Here is a 19,916-nt window from a genome sequence, read left to right as displayed (position 1 = left end):
TTAAGATTACTGTAAGAAACCTACAGTTACCCTACCAAATCTTCCTCCTTCATGAGGCACATTACTGGGGGGTTACACTCTGACTGACTGAAGAATAAATAATAACTCTGACTCACATAAGGGCTAACTTGCCAAGGGCCACTAATAGATACTTAGATGTCAGTCTCAAGCATGAGACTTCTTGCTGAATACTTATAAAAACATTGTGCTTACAGTTGCACACAATACTAGAAATGTTGATCAGTTTGACCCATTAAAGCTAAGTGAAAAATTGTAACTTACCTTCTGTACGTAAATCTCAATATATTTTTGGAGATTATTTCTGTACAGGTACAGCACCAAGTCATGGACAAAGTCAAAGCGATCACACACAATGATGAGCGGTAGCTGGTCGGTGAGTTTAGCTTCCTACAAGGAAAGAACTTGTGTAATTCGGTTTTGTTCTCAGAGTCAAGCAGAAAGGTATAATCAAATTGTTAAAGCAAGCTGAACTTGGAAAGCCCCAAATTCAATGGTCAATCAAATAACGACAGCTTATTATTTGACTTTTTTTTTTTTTAAACAATATGCAGCAAGTAGGAATACACCCAGATCAGGGCCTACAGCAAGAAGCTTTCTGAAGTTTAACTGTGCTGCTTTGCATGGCAGGGTCTACAAAATGTTACAACACAGTACAACTATTGTGAGTCTAAGCTATAGGCAGCATTTTTAGTTGCCACTGGTTATCGGTGTGCAGGATTAGCACTCTGGGATTTCAAAAAGAAATTTAACCAAGACTAAATTAAGTTGTGGACCATAACAGAAAGCTTCCACACAGAATTGACTCCAAGCACCACGTGTCCTGTGATACCTTGTAGCAATGGATTTAGAGAACAGTGAGAATCAAGCTAGTAGTCGTACTGAAATTGTTAACCAGATTAAGTTATCTAGAACTATTCCACTTTGAGCATAAGATTACAATTGTTACAATACAGAAGCTCATCTACATGGTGGACACCAGTCCAGACACACATTTCAGAGCACTTATTTGAACATGCACATCCCAGAATATAATCCTACATATACAAATTGTAGTTAGGGAGTTTACACAGGGAAGCCTGTACTGGGAGATTTACCTGGTACATGTCCTGCACATTCCAGACATGGAACAGCACAAAAAACAATAGCTTTCATCAGGAATTTGACAGCTTGATAACTTATCTTAGGTGGCTTGGGCATTTTACATACCTTACACCTCAGTGACACCAGTTTATTTTACAGAATTCTCATTTGAAGTGTTTTGCCATCTTCAGATGTGATCAGCAAAATCTAGGCCTATGCTATGTAACTGACAAATATGAAGGCAGGAAATGTTCCCAGATAAAGTTTTCCCCTCCCACACTGTTTCCAAGATATTTCTAGCAACGTTACACATTTGTCAATAAGCTCAGCACTAATAACGGGCTACAGAATGTGAACTTCTTCAGAACTATGTTACAGAGATGCTCCAAATCCCAGCTGTTCCTGTCAGTTAGCGTGTATTTACACAGACTGGCATTATCCTAGCAGAGCTAAACTGCAGTTCACCTGGCTGAAGTTTCAGAAAGCGTGTAGAAGTAAAATGAATGGATAGATCAACCTTGAACTCTGAAAGCATTCACGCGATTAACTGACACCAACACTCCAAGACAATCCACACCATCCAAATATTACCTTGAGGAAATTTTTAACACGTTCTGGATCATAGCAGTTGCTTTCCCTGCAGATTCTTTCTACTTCTTTAATTTGCCCTGTCTTGCATGCAGCTTGAATATACTTGAAGTGCACATCTGGATCCTGGCTGAAGTTTACAATAGAGCCCAGGAAATAAAACAAACCTTGAAGGAAATGGTCAACATGTTATTTTGCTAGTACTTAAGAAGGATGAGTATTAGCTTTTGAGAAAGCCTGCCTGGTTTTGATTACATGAAAATCTGAAATTGGACTATTGCAGAAGCTTATAAAAAAACTTTTAATTCAAGTATGGCGATTATGTTACAACGACCAGATGCACCAGCCAAGCTGTACCTGCTGTCTCCATGTGTTACATAGACTAGCATATCATATGCAACTTTGATTAATAGTAATGCATTCCCATCAATTGGGATAGATCAACTTCATTGAAATAATATCCAGCATGTGCCTTCCTTACACCCCTACACAAGAGCAAGGAAGGCTTCCAAAAATCAGAAGTAGTTGGGTCCAAGCCACACTCGCAACCTTTCACCAAAAGAGGCACACAATGAAAAAGCTGCTTACCACAACTCGCAGCTAAATCTCACTTAACCAAGTAGTATATGCCGTCAGCTTTAAGTGACTTGGGAGTCACTTGTCTCAAGTAACCAAGAAAGATTCATTGCGTGTGTGTTTTTCAGAAAAAGCACACTATGCAAGAAACCCATCCATAATAGCACCACATTCCAATAACCATCCTCCAAATCCTTTCCGTATACATGTATGAAAAAGTGAGCACTAGTTCCTTTTGCTAAAGACAGGAGCATGAACTTACCTTCAAAGCTCTTGAAGGACTCAAAGAGCTCAATAAGCGACTGTGTTGACAGTTGTTCGTGGTATTTTGAAGCTACCTGGACACAGATCTGCAGGTTCTGACGAATATTAGCAGATAACATAGCACGCAGACACTCCAGCGAGTCTTCTACCGATAAGGAGCCAAAATAGTTCACTAACCACTGCAGAAATACATAAGCCATTTTAGACCCAAGTAAAACACTACACTCTGAAGTCAGCGTCGAAAGAAATCGTTAATTTCCTGGCTTTTGATAGATTCAGGATATTTGATTTTATACCTCAGGATTGAGAAGATGAGTGTGAACTACTGCGCGCTTGATGTCATACAAGTCTGTGAAGTGTTCCAGCGCTCTCTGCAGCAAGCCAGCTTTCTCACACAGCTGAGCTATGTGAGCCCGGTCATAATGAGTAAACATTTGGTTTCCCAGGATAGCATCTGCAACCTAGAAGTAATAACAGAAAGTTTCATTTAGTTCCTACAGCACTGCCACAATTCAATGTGCAGCTCCCCATAAACAAAACTTTCTAGCTTGAGAGAAACTGTATTTCAACTGTAGCAAGGAAACCAGGAATTAACAGTAACACTCGCAGCAATTCTGTGCAATTGAGAAAGTTAGAAATGATGTGAAGAGAAGAGAAACTACCTTAGGGCTTTGAAGCGCTTAAAAAAAACAATTCTAGCTTTACAGTTGAAGCAGAGATGCTTTCAAGATTTTAAACATTTTATCAGTGGCATTTGATATGGACCACAAACTAGTGGCTTGTCTAATCCAGTGTAACTCCCAAAGTATACCTGAGGCGCATGCATGAGGTTCATCTCAAGTAAACGTGTTTGCAGGGGACCTTCTGAGGGACGATTATTCTTCAGTGCATCCAGCAAGAAGGCTGTACATTGCTGAATTAAGTTATATTCCATAAAGACATCCACAATCTGCAAAAAAGATTAGGCTTTTGACTTGGAGCTGGAAGCACGTTTAGGCAAAGTAATATCAAGTGCAGCTTCCAATGTACCAAGCTGCCACAGTGTTCTTAAAACTAGGCAAGAAACAGCACTGTCCCAGTAGGCTAAACCCAAAAAAAACAGTTCAAAGTACTTTCCCTGATGTATAGAAGAGGAGTATGGCTCCTCTTACCAATTTATCACCTCAGGAGTTAACATTTCACAGCAATAAAATTATTTACTTGTGTTATGTCTGCAAGAGGCTCTTCATCTTGAACAAGCATTTGTGCAAACTGCTGTCCTTGATCAGGGCTGATTCTCATAACGTTCCTCAGCAAGAAAATCCAGTCTGGAGTATACCCAACCTGAAGAGAGAACAAAAAGTAGTAAGAACACAGAGCTCAGTAAAAGCTACTGTCAGTAGCTTACACAAAGCAGTCACAATTTCCTCATTTGGAGGAGGCTACATAGGGAAGTATGAAGGATGCATGTATGAAGTCTAGGAATAATTAACGATGAAACTTTGGACCAAGAGAGGCGATACTTCTAGCAATTTTAGAGCATGCACAAATTATTCCTAAATACAGAACAGGCATAGCAACTTAGTTTCCTCTCACCTTCTTAGCATACAAAACAATCTTCTGGACTTGTCCTGTTTCAGCAAAACACTGGATGACTTTGTTTGGAACATTGGCTCTCAGGTAGACACTAAGTGCTAGTGTAGGATCTACAGATTTCACAAGATCTCCCAGCTCCTCTGAACACTCCAGCTGTTTAAGAGAGATAAGTACAGTAAGCCCACCCCAACAGCGTCATGATGAAATGCGTTTCATTTGCATCTCATTTGTCTTCCTTATGGGATTTTCTTAAAAAATATAAGGCCGAGCTTGATAGCATTATCTAACTCTTTCATCTGCAGGGATGTTTCTTAGGTTGGTCTGACAAGAGTCAGAAATGCATTTGTAGGGCTAAAAAGAACTAGGCTATCCAACATCAGCCTGTTTCTTCAGCTCATTACAGAAATTTAAACACAGCTCAGAGTATATGGAAGTCAGTATTTGAAGTAGCCTGAAACAATTACGGAAGGAGCAGCAGTAGCTCAAAAGCCTTCCATACAAAATTCACTCTGCTGTGATTTTAATTTGAATTAATAAAACTCTGCATGTATTTGGTCAACTCACTTGAAGAGAGCTGTTAAATCTCTTCACATGTTCACTCTGTCTCAACTATTCGATGACACAGCGCACTGAAGAGTTGCCCAGTTGAGTTTTCCTCAAAAAAAGCACTACCGGGCAGTTATCTCTCTTCAAGTACCTAAAAGGTATCTATTCCAAATTTACCTTGTCTTCTTTTAACCATTTCTCCAAGAGCTGTTTGCGTCCCTGCTGAAGCACTGGTCTGCAGAGTTCCAGCGACTCATACTTATTCAGCTGCCCTTGATCAAGCAGAATACCAAAGTACTGGAGTAAAGGAGAAGTCTGTCCCGGCTGAGCTGGAACACTCTGGAACCGACGTATGGTGTCTGGAGTACGCAGGATTCCCTGCCAGAAATAGAGATGCACTTTAGTTTCCTGTTCTGCTATTGTGGCTTGGCAAGATTTCCTCCAGAAAGCTGAAGTTGGAAATGCTTACTGCAGCAACATTATGTTTTGCCAACCCAGAAAAACAGTCAGCAGTACAGTTGAGCATTGCATTTGAGATGTTTTAATAGAAGATGTGCAGTAGCCTAATAGTAGCCTATTAAATCTGTATTGCTACTGGAACTAGTCTAAGATCAGAGGACTGTCCTACAGAATTAAGTCATCCTTGTTCTTGCAAGCAAGTTCCTCTCATCTGAATTTACTATGCTAAACAATCTCCAGCCTTAGTGAATCTTCAATCTTAGCACCTCTCCTTTTCATCCTGTTTACAGGTGCAGCTTCAGCTAGAGGCTGTCATTTCACAGAGACTTTTCCTGTCATTGGAGGGATTAAAATTTATACCAGAAGCATTAAGTCACATAGCCATTACTTCATTTAGTTCTCTCTCCCCCTTTGTAGGCTTCACAGAAGCTTTAGAACCTTCCAGCATGTGAGTACTCTCAGCATATAGCATACTGGATCTTCATGGGTATGTTAAAAAGTACTACGTTAGGACAGGTCTCTGGTCTTGCCACTCAGAAGAATCCAGTGAACCTTCCCGAAGCATGAAGCTTAAGCCAGCAGAGTTCAGTACTATTCAAATTGTTCATCTGTTACCTTTGGGGCATTAGCTGCCACTTTTGCTGCCTCCGAATAGTTCCCTTGTGCAAACAGTGCATTGAATTTTCTAGCAAAGAGTTCCTCAGCTCCTGCCAGGTTGTTGCGGACAGCCATTCGTAAAGCTAGGTCAGGATTCTGGAGCACATTTGTGATGTAGGGAATAATATTCTCTTCTTCCACACATACTGACAGCACCTGAATAAATTATTGAGGAAAAGTTTCAGTTAGTCCAAATATAAGAGGAGAGGCAGGTGCTAAGTTAACCTCTAAAAGGAAAGCTATAGCATACTTTGAAAGCTTCTCCATCCCTTGATAACCACAGAGCCTTGCCATTGTATTTAAGAAACAGGCCTCTAGCTGAAAAGAATCTCTATCATCCAGTTACTGCATCAAGGCAGACAAATAAGTCTGTGAGCTAAATTAGAAGCAAGAAGTAACAGGGATATAAATATTGTCTTTCTGTAACCTGTACTCAGCATCTTAAGTAACCAACCCTAGCTATAGGATGTTAGTAGCCTGGTTTAATCAAGTTAGATGTATACAGAGATACAACAGCAAGTTTTCTTTGGGGCTCAGAACAGGCAGACTTGAGATGTCCTGAATGCGGAATTTCAAGTTAGCATATTTAAGACTTTATTAGCAGGTGCTCTGTAAGAGGGTAACATCTGCCCAAAACAGAAGTATATTTTGGTTCTATCCTCAACAGTAGGAGGGTGCTCAGATCCACTGACTGCCATTACAAAAAAAAAAAAAAAAAGTAAAATTATGCAACCAGAACCTGAGTCGTAGAAGAAACCAGATGACAGACAAGCTGCACTCCTGTTCAGGTATCTAATACTACCATACTCCTCACTCTGTTATTCTGTCTCGTTCATTTATGGAGACTTTTAGACATCAATATGAACACTGTAGCATATCATTAAAGGCCAGTTGGATTGGCTAAATAAGTAGTTTCCAAGCCAAGCTTTCTTACTTGTCCCTTTCTGTTTACTCCTATAATTCCAGCTGTTGCTTCGTGCTGTGCAGTAACAAATATGGTCTCTCCACTGATTCTGTTCATGTAGATACAGGTGCCAGTTTCCAGGTCATACAAGTGAATATAGCCGTACTTCGTTATCAGAAACACCACATCATGCTTGTCACTGATCTGCAAGACAGGAATAGATTAATCAGATTTGGTATTGGATAAAACGAGTAAGTAATTTTTAGAATTGGACAGCTGCGCCATTTCAGGAGGACTAGAAGTGCTTTTTTTTTTTTCCCCCCAACTGAATGCTTGAGTACTCTCATAGTAGAATCAAGTTTTAAGAGCTTGGAAAGCAGTTAAATATACATGAGTATTTGTTCCATATATAAGAACAAGCTGTCTTTGAATCTGCTTAAGTCCCCAACTTGAGTTTAACTCTACTAAAGCAGAAGCGGAAACCACACCAGTTAGTTTAGTGCCAAACCTCAGGTTTACATTGGCCAACTAGCTCCCAATGCCCTGCTTCACAATCATATCCACTGAGGGAAGCTACAGATTTGTTTTTACGTGCAGTTATCGTACCTGCATTGCAACAGGAAAGTCATTTTGTGCTTCCGGAGGAAAGAAGACATCCACTGCTTTCTTTGGAAACGGCTGATTCCCAGTCGGTGGTGTACCAACTTCAATGATATGCAACTGTGCAATAGATAAGATTAGTCTGTCAGTTCCCAAATAATACACAGAACAACAGACTTTAACAGTAAAGATATGGCAGTTCTGCTGCCGCTGATCCTTAATCCCAAGCTTATGCAAGAAGAGGAGCTAAACCAGCCCTCCTGAGCATTTGCACAGGCATAAGGTGTAACATACGGTATTCATTCTCAGTTGTTTTCCTCATCTATGGAACATGATCTTTAGTTATCTCTAGCTACTTAGAACTTCAATGATTCCTTTAGGTCACTTTTTACGCAAGTCTTTTGACTTGGGTAACATACTGAGACAGTTCAGAAGATGTTTCTCTGAACTAGCTCTAGCTCTACTTTGTTTCAGCTTTCACTTATATGAACTACTGTTCATATATTTCTGACGTTGATATTGATTGCTAACTAGCCCGGTAACACTAGCATTTAATTTTTTCATCCAGTAACTCGGAAGTTAAGCCTGATACCGGGGATCAGCAAAGAGATTACAACGGCTTCACAAGCAAAGCTTAAGGGAAAAGCTAAGAGGCATATCCTTCAAGCAGCTAATTAGCTTGCCAGTCATGACACATCACCTCAATTCATGACTGGAACAGACTTCTCTACTTCAGGTAGCCCCTGCTGTGAAGCTGTGTACGCCCCAGTTTTCATACACGCTAGAGGAGTAGCAGCCAGAGTGACACCTTTTTCCTAGAGGCCACTTTGTGCATTAAACCACTTGTTTTCCTGGAGGCAGGATGAGTTATTAAAGATTAACGCATGTTTAAAACCAAGTCTTACCTTACCCCCAGCTTGCCCTCTTACTGCAAAACAGAAGAGAGTGGATTCTTCAGCATTTCCTTCCATCTTGAACTGCGCGAAGCTAGCTGCATGCCCCTCAATCGGTTGTGACACTTTTCTATCTACAGAATAGAGCTGCATTGCTCCCACAACACGGTTTTGCTAGATAAGACAGAACAAGAGTCAGAAGTAGCAAGCACGTGGGCAGGAAAGTCCTGTAAGTTACTGTTAGCAAATATGTTGTAATATTAAGCTGAAGTACCATGCCATGCTTTCTCTTATAAAGGTATCGCATCAGATTAACTTTTTATGTGATTTTATACCATTACTGTAAGATTTTCAGTTACACCTAAGGTGTGAAGATCAAGAGAAGCACTTACGTTCCAAACAATATTTTAATAAAAACCAAAACATCCTCAGACCCCACATCTACTCCTACAGAAGGAAGAAAAGAGCCAAGCTATAGGCCTGCCACAGTAGGCCTCCTTCATGGTAAAGTACCTGTGCAGATATGCCAGTCAGCAGCAGCCACTTCTGCTTAGCATCAGTACGGTAGTTGATGATCTGGCAGCCAGCAAGACTAGAGTGGCGATCAAACATTTTCACGGGCTGGGACTCCCCCTCCATGCTCCAGTGGTAGACCGCGTTATCCGTTACAAGGGCAACAGTATTCAGAGAGATCCACTTCCAGAAGGTGACATCATCTGTCATTGTATGAGCCTTCATCTTGCTCTTCATTTCAATGTTGAATATTTGAAGTGTTTTCCCAGCTGAAAAACACAACGTTGTTAGCCAGGTGGCAGTTTTCACCTGCTACTTAATGTTAAGCAATGGTTAAAAGCAGAAGAGCTGCATTATGGCGCTAAACACTCGTGAAGTTTTTAGAAAACGCTATGATATATTGGCAACGTCATTCAGCGATCAGCTACTAATTCTAACCAGACCACATTCCTAATTTCACTACCACATAATTGTATGCTTTTTGGTCTGAATTTGCCATTACTGACCGACCAAACAGATGTGGAAAACAGCTTGGTAGGAAACAAAAGCTTCAGCTACACAAGTTGCATGATACTTCATACATCAAAGCCAGGTTAAAGTAAAGCTGAGTGTCTTGAAAGTTGCAAGGAAAGCTATGCCAGTGTCATTAAAAATGATGTCCACATCTGTTTCAAGTACAACAGGGCATAACACGGGAAGGTCAAGCTGGCAGAGCCTTTCCTAATTGAGACTCATTAACCGAAAGCCGTAAGTTGCACCATCAGGATACACAGAGCTACTGGCTGCAAACCAAACGAACACACACTGTGCAAGGGAAGGACTCTAGCGACCAACACAAGCTCTAAGAGGTAAGAGGACACGTTATTTTAATTACGCACAATGCTGAATACACACATCGTGAACAGCCACCTGCAATCATTTCCACCAGAGCTTTTACAGCACAGTGGTGTATAAGATATTATTTCTTCCTGTTGAATAGGCAAGGAGGGTTCTGACCAAGCTCTGCTAGTTTTAGGAGGTAGCTACTTAAGCACATGCTACTGTAGCCCAAAAGGAACATTAAAGACGTTGTAAAACTAGGTCCAGGTCGGGGTCTCTGTTAAGGTTGCTAGCTGTATCTCAGCTTGACAAAGCCAAAGCCATGTGGACAAGTGCCTTCACTCAGCAAAGACTAGTTCAGGTGAAAGCCACCATTAGTTCAGCCCACTGAAAAAAGATGCAGAGCCAGGAGTTTCTCCAGAGCTTGGAGAAGGGTGTCCAGTAGTGTTACTCAAGCTACAGGCTAGCCATTTATTTCCATGTCTAGTGGAGCTGGAGCTTTAGAGTGAAGGGATAATAGATTCAGGCAGCATCTACCCTACATGCTATGGCAGGGATATTAACAGCCAAAAATTAGACTCGAGTCTAAAGGGTCAGTCCTGTTTATAAAAAGCTTAATATCAAGAGCGTGATAGTCTAAAAGTGCCCTGAGTTGGAGTGGATTAAGTTTCTGAATCTTAAGGATTCCCTTGTTTGAGAGGGCATGAAAAAGACTCTGAATTTAGGCTTTCAGTTATTTAACACCACTGTTCAGCCACGCCCCCCCATAAACCTGAGTCATTTGATTCTGCTTTCTCTTTTCATAAAACAGGACAGTAACTGGCACAGTCAGTCGAGATAACTCACCATCTGCACACACAAGAGAGCATTGAAGTTGTGACAAAACAGTAGGACAGTATTAAAATCAAACTTAGGTAATATTGAACACTTCTAAATATTTCCATTGGCAACATAATAATTTATGGAGCGACAGAATATTTGAGGCTTCCTGGGAGGAAGAGGCTGACACTTCTGGAGCCTCCAGAGGAATGCTTGTTCTCTGTATCGGCAGAGATAAGGAGCGAGCTGACCTTGTGCTTTATGCACTACACAAGTCTTCCACGGATAGTTTTACTTTCCCTATCGGGCTGATTTAATAAATATGCACAAATCAGGGCACCAGCCTTGTCCAGCGTGGCAAAGACTACAGCCTCTGCAAATATTTCCCCTCCTCCCCAGTCTTAGTTTTCTACTCTGTGCAGAGAGGTTCAGCTGATGGATCCTACACACTCAGGAGACCAGGTCTCACTTCCCCTAAGAGGATTCCAGACTAGAGACTACAGAAGTAGCCCAGAGCTTGAACTTTCTTTCCAGCTCTCCTCGCTCTGAAGCCATAAATACTCTCACTGGGAAGCAAAAAATTCATCCTAATGACCAGCAAACGAGCAGCAAGCCTTAACTGAAACTTATTACCCAGCTACCTTCAGAGCAACCAAAAAATCACTGAACTTAAGCTCCCATTAAGCTGTGGAAAATTGGTAAGGGATCCTCCCACCGAAGTTGCCTGACAGATTTACGTCAGTCACAAACCAGTACTACAGAAAGCTCTGCAGAGACTTCACGCGTTTCTTTCCCATGATTTCCGTACCTTTTAATGCAATGACTTTACTGGCAGGGTTCATGATAGCACTGTCAGCTGAAATCGGTCTTCGAATGGGGTTGCTGGGGTCGTTCATGTCAATGATGACCACTTGCGCCTGTTCTCCCACCTTCTCTCTGATACAGATGAATTTGTCAGACTCCATCGTCAGAGTGCTGAACCCGATGTTTGCTGGGTTGATGCCCAGGTTTTGGAGCTGGAAAAGAAGAAGGTTTAGCGTTAAGTTATTACCTCAGCACAGCCACCGGCAGCTTTGGGGGAAGCTGCAGGAGATACCAGGCCTCCTGTATCCTTCCACGACAACACAAACCAGAAGCACATTACCCACAAGTGCCATGACACCAGCATTCTCACCCACCTTCAGTTATGCCCAGCAGGCTTTTTGAAGCCCCGCAGCGTTCAGGCACTTGGTACCTTACCTCCAAGGTCTGTTACAACTTATTTTTTCAAGAGCCCAGCCTTTGAACCCCTCAAGTGGTTTAAGGGACACGGCAGTTGCCTGCTCCTGGAAGCAGTGCCAGAGTCACAGCCTCAGTACCCACTCGCATCAGCTTCGCTTCCAGAGCCCTCTTTCAGTCCACCTGAACTTGGCAGCTATCGCTATTTCAAGCTTAACGCCACACGTGAGGGGCCTGAGCTTTATCTTTATCCTTGCAGAGTTAAAAAAAAAAAAAAAAAAAAAAAAAAAAAGCTACCTGTCTCGCATTTAGCCTAGCCCTCTCTGGCACCAAGGCTGTACGCCACCGAGAAGGCAGAGCTAACAGCTATGAAACAGACCCTGCTGAAAGCAGGAACGGCTCACCTGCAGCCTTACTTGGTACAGCGGGCATCTACAAAGCATCTCCTTTTCTGCTGAGCCAGCCCGCTTCTGGAAAGCTTTAAATGCCTACCTTTACATGGCAACTCTGGTACAGTAAACAGAGTTTGTGCAATGCCTCTGCACTGGGCTTGCGGACTGATGTATCAGGATGGCAGTACTGAAAGAAAGCCGTATTTCTGCTGTCAAAAAGGGAGTAAAATCGGTTACTTCACATCACACACACACACGTCCAGCCTGTGGTAGGCATCCCTGAAAAACCACGGGCTCGGTTTTCTACCACTAGAGGAGTCAGCCCTTCTTCTAAAGCCTCTGTCCTCCTAGGAGGCCCTCTGAGCTCCAGGCCCCCTCGCGCTGCCCGGAGGGGCTGGCTGCTAGCTCTTCAGGGCCATTTTGGCGTTGCTGTGCTAATCTGCAGCACCACACCGAGCTCTTATCGGCTGTGCTCTGAAGGCTTGGAGGTGACCACGCCTCGGCCGCTCTGTCCCGGCAGACTTGCGGCTCCTGATAGAGGGGGTTTTACTGCACTTCCCCTTTGCCCCGGCTCGCAGGCAGCACACGCAAGGAGCCAGCACCATCTTGCTGCGCCAGGTTAGCAGCACAAACCTCACGAGGGGCGTTGCTAACAACGGCCTCCATCACCCAGGGCATCTGGGCTGCCAGATCTCAGCACAGCTTCAAGTACAGGCTCGAAAGCAAGGAGGTTTTAGCCCCCTGGGTTCGCTGAGGTAGAGTATTTCTAGAAAATGGTTCAGCCTTTGGTTCTACAGGCACCCTGCGTGTAAGTCCCTTGTCCTAAAGGACCCACTTCATTGCAATTATCTTGCCAGATGGTAGGACTGGAAGAAGAGATTTAAGCAAGTTACCACGACTGACTAGCTGAAGCTGTTTTCCCAGGACAGGACCCCTACATTCCCTGCAGCTCATTGCAGCGAGCGGCTCGATTCCAAGAGAGCTGCCCTCGCACCCGACCACCTGACAACAAAGCCAGGAAACTCGCAGGTGAAGGACGAGTGTTTTAGCTGGCTCTCCTAGGGGAGAACTGTCTTAGTGCCAGAAACCAAACCCTGCCTCCTGGACGGGGCAGAGCTCTGCTGCTCAGATCGAGGAGAGCGAGGTCCAGCGCCCCAGAACCTGACCACACATCCTCCAGCAGCAGGGATTCACTTGGCAAGTTTCAGATTTAAGCTCAGGTCTCCATTTCACACCCTTCTTCAGGTGTTCTCCGGGCCTGAGACTGGTGTCTGTATACCAGCTGAGCACTGCTAACTGCAGCTGGTCACATCCCTGCGGGCAGAGAAGGTTTGAAGGTTTGAAGTCCTACCAGCTTCATCTGGAAGAGACTTACTGGGACAGGGCATTTCCTTTTACTCGGCTGCAAGCTTAACAAGTGCTATTTCAGTCGGGAAGCGCAGCTTCCTCGTTAGAGGAGGGCAGTCTCAGAGGGCCGAGGACTCCGCCCGGCAGTAACTCACAGCACTATGCCCAAACGGAGGTTGTGAACAGAACAAACCCAAGCACGTCCTAGCAGATGGCGGACCTCTTTGGGAGGTCCAGACTTAACCACCGGGTCAAAGTTGCTTGGATATTGCAGGACGGATTTATCTTAATTGCGATCAAAGTGCCATCTGCTAGGTGTCACACCTGAGGTAGCCAGCCCCGGTTAGCGGTGGGAGACGTGGTCCTTTATAAGCTTCATAACATTTTCTGAGGCTAGGGTCAGAAAAAAAGAGTCAGTTGGCTGTGGAGTTCTGAAGCAAGCCTGGAGCAGCTTTCTGATGGAGCCGTGACCTTCAGCGAGGTCTTTAAGTACCCAAGTTCCTCCTGCTAAGATTTAATCTTTTAACCTCAGCAGATCCCATGAACGAAGTTTGCTCCAAGCCCCGAGCCAGGCAGGTTACCCCGATGGTGACAATCCCGGCAGTGGCTTGCACAAGAGCTTCAGCAGCCAGGAGTGCCACCCGCCTCGTGGTAAGGCTCGCGGTAACTTCTGCCGGCTCTCCAGAGGCCGGACTTCCCTGCAGTATCAGTCACTCCCTTCCCCAACCAGGCTAAAGTTCAGGTGGCTGAGGCAGAAGCATTTGTGAAGTTAAGCAAACAGAGACTGAGATTATTATTAGGAAACATGACAGGCGTGTTTCTTTGGAGGCTTTTATTATGAAGACTTCACTACTACTCCGTGTACTACCTGTAGTGCAGGCTCTGGAGTTAGAAGGGCACAGGGTTCTACAGCAGGTTTTTTTTGCCCCTCAAAGATGGGAAAAAGAAGGAACCATTCACCACTCTTTACGCTATGACAATCACTCCCTTGGCTTTCATGGAAATGAAAAAGCAGAACTTGCTGGCCGCGCTTGGGCAACCAATTTACAGCTCAAGTTATTTTACAGTAACGTTTGCTGGAGTTGAGTTGTGCTGGTGTCCTGAAGCACGCGGGGAAGAAAGCATTCGGCCCAGGAGCTGCTCCGCCAGAGCAGAACCGCGGAACAGGCTGCTGCAGAGCTGCAGCCCTGAGGGGCTCCTCCAGCTCCAGGTCAGACGGTGAATGAAAGCGCGGTGGCTACGACGAGTTTTTCATTTCACATTCCTCACGGATGTTCCTGGTAACTCACCCAGGGAAGCTGCTGTGCTACACACGCCCAACACCAACCTGAACGGCAGAACTGCTGACAGGAGCCGCTGCGCCGACCCCTTCCTGGAACATTTGCTTTCTTTCTGACACTTTGCTTAGCTGTCAAATAATTTCTCCTTGCCTGCAAGGAAGGGCACAGAACCGCTGAGCTTGCGTTTCACCTCGGCTCTCACACAACAGGATGCGAGCACTGCTCTCGGAGCCACGAGCAGCTGCTGAGCCTCTGCCCGGAGCCTCCTTATCTGCGTGCAGCTGGGAAGTGCCAGCCAACAGCCGCGTTCCCAGCCTCTGAGGAGCACGGAGGGGTTTGTTTTGTTTAAATAAAGCACCTCGCTGTGCAGCCAGTCACGTTCCTGCTAGCGCGAGGCCGTGTTTTCCTGGGCTCTGATAGAGCTGGGCAGGCACCAGGCTGCACTTGCGCTGCTCGTTTCGTTCCAGCCGTGATGCTCAGCTAACTTCTCACAGATTTATTTTATACCCGGGCTGACCCCTCAGAGCTGCTGACTGCAGTCCTCTAACACGGAAACCCACAGTGAGTTAAGCTCTGAAGCACTTGGTGCGTATCGGCGCAAGGTAAGAGTCACAGCGTGAGGCAGGCTAGGAAGTCATGCTTCCAGCAGATAAGAGACCTCTGCAATAGTGAAGAACCCTTCTACATCCTTCCTATTCTCGGCCTCACCCCAGCAGGCTGAGGTACTCATCCGGTCCCGGCGCCGCGGGGCCACCTTGGTTACAGGCCACAGCCCGAGACCCCACCTGCCGAAACGCGGGCACGGCGCCACTGCCTGCGATCACCGGCACCTGCTGCGAGGACGTGCTCGTGAACCGCTTAGCTAATTACTCCCATCCAATTAGTCGACACACTCTTTGGGTTGTCTGGATTCTTCCTTGCAGACTTCGCCCTACACCTCTGCGAGAACATCCCAAGCTCACGGGCTTTAGGAAGTCACGTCCACGAAGCTGGGTGGGAGAAACACCCCAAAACAGCGTAGGGCACGGCAGTGCTGCCTCCACCCTGACTTCTTGAAATACCAACAGGAGGCTTCAACGCTTCGAAGCAGTGCTGCTGCAGCAGAGATTTAGTGGTACAGAGGAGTATTTATTAACGCCTTCACTCACACCAGCACGCCTGGTCCAAGTTCAGTTCTCGAGTATTTCAGGATAGAGTGGCTGAACTAGGTGGCAAGCACAGCTCATCCCCTGCTACCTTGTCTCACTCATCAGGAACCTGTACTCTTAGAAAACCTCCACGCTCCTAAATAAGCAGTTGTTTGTATTTTTTATTATTATTTTTTTAATTTCACCCCTCCAGTTCAGAGGCATCAACTTACGGAATCACTAGAATTGGATACGAGCAGCCAGATTTGCAGTCATTCAACACGCTACACGCCCACTGGACTGTTTCCTCATGGCTACTTCGAATAAAAAGCTCCACTATAAAACTTTATGGCGAGAGCCTGGTAGTTCTGATAGCGAGGAATCAAGGTTTCTCCTTGGAAATTCTCAAGGAAAAGTTTCTCCACCGCATGTTGTTGCGGTTCTGTGGCAGGGCAGGCATCTACAGTAGACAATACACAGATAACGCCCTGCGTATCTGCAGCTCCTGAGATTTCAAAGCCATGTAATGGGACTGGAGCCTGACAAACAGCCTGAAACCCAACTACACACCTGGATTTTACACTTAATAACTACCACGAAAGCTTACTTAAACCTAGAGAAAGCCCACAAGCCACAGCTCACTTGGCCACCCTAGATCTTCAGGGCTGAAGATCAGAAGCTTTGTACGGTTACCTGACCGTTCTCTGACCTGCAGTGGATCCACGGAAAACTGCTGCCAATTAGCACCGCATGTAGCACGATGCTCTTCCAGACCAACTAAGAGCATCTTCTAACGATAGCCTTCCAAGAACTTTCCCATTCACATCCACCACCTGCCTTTTTACGAATAAGGCCCCGCTTGGGTACCTCGCCACGCCATTAAGCATTAGCTACAAACTTGCAAGCCTTGCGCAACGCCCCTGTGGCAGTTTTCCTAGATGAAGCAGGGCAGGCACAGCTCAAGAAATTGCATTATTCGAGTCCATCAGGACTCCAGCAAACAGATGGAAACAGGCTAAAGCTCTTCTGGACAGCAAAAGCATTGCAATACCAACGCTTCTGCTCTCAGAATCGACTCCAACAGCAAGTCAGATGTTTCAGCATGAAAACGGCACCCCCAAAAAGGCAAGTTCCTCCGAGTTTTTTCAATGAAATGAAAAGAGGAAGCTCTGTAGTTGCACCAAACTGGAGCATTATGGGCAAGAGCCACGTGCACGCAGGCTCGGAAGGCAGGACACCAAGTCTTACCGAAGAGCAGCTCACAAGGGCAGTTGTGGAAGAAATTGCTTAAACCAATACTCTTTGTGAGATAGGACAGGAGTAGCTGACTCCCTCAGCCCGAGCAGGCGCGTCCCATGTCCTGGCCCGAAACCTATCAGCACTTCTGGCGCGCAGCAGATGAGTTGCCTTATGTAATTGTGCTCATGGCATTAGAGACCTGGCACACGCAGGGTTTGTATCTTTAATAATGCATCGTAGATGTGCTTCACGATGCTTTATTAGGAGCCGGGCTATCCCAGCTCAGTTTCACCCGAGAACAGCAGAACCTTCCCAACACCCTGCTCTAGGCTCCGTGGCTGCCAGTGGAGAATTTTTTCTCAACGTAAGATAATATTATGGCGGTAGCGATTCCCACAACAAAACGCGTATTTTGCGAGTGTTCTTTTATCAAGGTGCCTAGAAATTAAGCTCTTTCCATTGGGTTAGAAAGAAGTCACTGCCCCTCGTGTAAGCCATCGCTATGCTGGTGCCTGCCCCGCCAGCCACAAACCACACACGTGAGCTGACATCCCAGGGCACTGGAGATACAGGGGGTTTGCTAAGGGCCGGCCATCAGAAGACCCAACTTAGACATATCAATATAACTTTTATTATACGAGTTATCCACAAACATTTCTCCCCAGCAGCGAGGACAAGCCGAGCACTACCAGAGGTGCAGGAAGCCAGGAGGAGAAGCCCGGCTCGCAGCGCTTCTCCCTGCACCCGTCAGACGCGAAGCACGCGTTGCACAACCGTGCCACCGCTTCCAGACCCCTCCCTGTGCTCCAGCTTCACCCGCAGCCACCGGCTGCGCGCCGAGGCGACCTCTCAAATTCAACCGAAACCGGGATTTGTTATTCAAATTCGGGATTTGTCCCTAGCGCCTGCCCAAAGCCGCCTCGACGAACCCGGAGGCTCGCTCGGCTGGGATCTCCCAGCATCCGGCTCGGGCCCGCCGCCACCCTGCCCGCACCCAGCCCTGGAACCCGGCAGGCACCGGCCCGGCCCCGCACTGCCCCAGCCGTACTGCGGGGCCGGCCTGCGGCAGCGCTGCCGCCGCGCTCCGCCTCTCCGGAAAGCGGCGCCAGGAGCGGCGACGGCGACAAAACCCCCCCTAGGCACCGCAGGACGGGGGGGGGGGGGGGGGGTTCGCCCACACACGGGGGCGGCCCCGCGGTCTCCCGGTGCCCCCCTCCCGCCGCACCGGAGGGGCCGCGACGCTCCCCCCCCCCCCCCGCCCCGGGGCTGGATGCCCGCCCCGAGGCCTCCTCAGGGCCCGGCGGGCCGCGAGCCCGCCCTCCTCACACGGAAGGTGCCCTTCGGGGCCGGCCCGTGAGGGAGCGGCCGGGCCGGGCCGGGCCTCCCCTCCCCTCCCCAGGCCCCGCGGCCTCCGCCCGAGGGGAGCGGCCCCTCGCCCACCTGGAGGTGCTCCTGGAAGCGGATGGGCAGGATCTGAGCCATGGCGGCGGGGCTGCGGCTGCGCTCCGAGGCCGGCCCGGGCTTTGGCGGCGGCGCCTCCTCAGCTGAAGGTGAGGGGGGGGCGGGGGGAGCCTGGCAATGGCGGAGCGCAGCGGGGCAGCGCGAGCGGCGAGCCGCGGCCGGGCGGAAGCTGCCCCCGCCGGCGGAAGGATCCCGCGGCGGCAGGAAGAGGCCGGCCCTCACCTGCCCGGCACCGGCCTTAAACAGCGCCGGCCCGGCGGAAGGATACCTCCCCGGCTGCGTCACGCGTCCTCCGCGGGGGCCAATGGGAGCGGCGGAAGGATCCGCCGCCGGAAGGGACTATTTGAGCGCTCACCCCCTCCCCTCACGGCTTTTTTTTTTTTTTTTTTGCCACATCATGCGACCGAGGGCCGGCTGCGTCACTTCCGGTCCGCGCTCGCCGCCCCGGCGGGTCACGTGCCGGGGGCAAGGTGACACCGGGCGGTGCCGCCGTGTCCCTCCGCGGGGGGGGGGGGGGAGGTTGCTGTGGAGACGGGCGGGGCCCCGCCGCCCCCTCAGGCCTCAGCCGCCCCCCCCCCCACCGCGGCTCCAAGTGAAAAATAAGCACAAATAAACAATAAAAAAAGCATTAGGGTGGGAAAAGAGATGGTCTGTGCCCAGCGTGAGGGTGAGGGGGTGCAGGTGGCAGGCTACCAATACACCCTGAGGCAAAGCAGCGGCAATTGTCGGTATTTTTTTTTTTTTTTTGGCTTTTTTAAATCAAAATTCAGGCTCCAGGTTCAGCGAAGGACAGCCGCTGGCTTCCCCAAAGGCGACACGGCCCCTCAAGGCACCCTGCCCCGGCTGCCCCCCTTCCCTTCTAATAGTAACATTTCATAGGTACCGGCGCAAAAATGAGGCCCCACAGAGCTGCTGCTTTCTCCGTTAGGAATAACGCTGCCATACTGCCTGCGAGGGAAGCCCGAGGCCTTTGATACCTTATGATGGGGCCACAGCCTGTGCAGAGATAAAACACTTCATATTTTACACTCGGGGCCAGCGCTTACTTCTTGTAACATCACCTTAGCAGCCAGCTAATTACCTGAAAAAGCACCTGGAGGAGGCACAGCTGCACGTAACTGAGGCTTGAGAAATGACAGGAGGTTTCCTGGTCTTTGGAAGTTGTCTTACACAAAAGGTGACTTACTGCAAATGAAGGAGAGCAAGAGAGGCAAGCTTGCCCCTGAAACTTTATGATGACTGAGCATCACAAGGCTTTAGCTTTTTTTCCCCTTAAGGCAAATATATAACAAAGTAGCATTTCTTTATATATTCTTTATACACATTAGAAACAGACTTCTTCAGACCAAAATCCATACAGTTTAAAAATAACAGCCACCAAACTCAGAAAAGCATCCCCCTAGGCAGCAGGCCTGCTGACAGACTGCAGGATGGCACCTGGCTGTTTCCTGCCAAATGGAGAACACCACACAGTGCTAAGTCATCCCTGACAAAAATTAGGCGTTGCTGGCAAAAACATGGAAACATTTACAAAATAC

General features: G+C 47.2%; 1 protein-coding gene and 1 long non-coding RNA gene across 3 annotated transcripts in view; one reads left to right on the top strand and one right to left on the bottom strand.

Moving 5' to 3' along the window:
* Positions 1–18,775, bottom strand: part of CLTC (clathrin heavy chain) — a 31,992-nt gene extending 13,217 nt beyond the window's left edge. The window contains exons 1-15 of one of the 2 annotated variants that reach the window (XM_040532310.1): positions 18,358–18,775; positions 11,123–11,330; positions 8,677–8,945; positions 8,176–8,337; positions 7,277–7,390; positions 6,701–6,874; positions 5,725–5,922; positions 4,828–5,028; positions 4,105–4,257; positions 3,730–3,852; positions 3,341–3,478; positions 2,826–2,990; positions 2,528–2,708; positions 1,693–1,856; positions 283–408 (exon numbers count right to left, since the gene is read on the bottom strand). In XM_040532310.1, the coding sequence (XP_040388244.1) occupies positions 283–408; positions 1,693–1,856; positions 2,528–2,708; positions 2,826–2,990; positions 3,341–3,478; positions 3,730–3,852; positions 4,105–4,257; positions 4,828–5,028; positions 5,725–5,922; positions 6,701–6,874; positions 7,277–7,390; positions 8,176–8,337; positions 8,677–8,945; positions 11,123–11,330; positions 18,358–18,399 (2,418 nt within the window). In that variant the 5' untranslated portion in view covers positions 18,400–18,775. The remainder of the gene's footprint in view (positions 1–282; positions 409–1,692; positions 1,857–2,527; positions 2,709–2,825; positions 2,991–3,340; positions 3,479–3,729; positions 3,853–4,104; positions 4,258–4,827; positions 5,029–5,724; positions 5,923–6,700; positions 6,875–7,276; positions 7,391–8,175; positions 8,338–8,676; positions 8,946–11,122; positions 11,331–18,357) is intronic. The other variant, XM_040532309.1, reaches the window with a different exon arrangement.
* On the top strand, positions 11,372–15,999 carry LOC121057744. The gene is made up of 2 exons (XR_005813939.1): positions 11,372–12,679; positions 12,782–15,999. It is a non-coding gene; the product is annotated as an uncharacterized LOC121057744 (long non-coding RNA).
* Positions 18,776–19,916: the final 1,141 nt, after the last annotated feature.

This window comes from Cygnus olor, chromosome 20 (assembly GCF_009769625.2).
Source record: "Cygnus olor isolate bCygOlo1 chromosome 20, bCygOlo1.pri.v2, whole genome shotgun sequence".
Taxonomy (NCBI): domain Eukaryota; kingdom Metazoa; phylum Chordata; class Aves; order Anseriformes; family Anatidae; genus Cygnus; species Cygnus olor.
The sequence above is the reverse complement of the archived record's forward strand: the minus strand, read 5'-3'. Positions and strand labels throughout refer to the sequence as shown.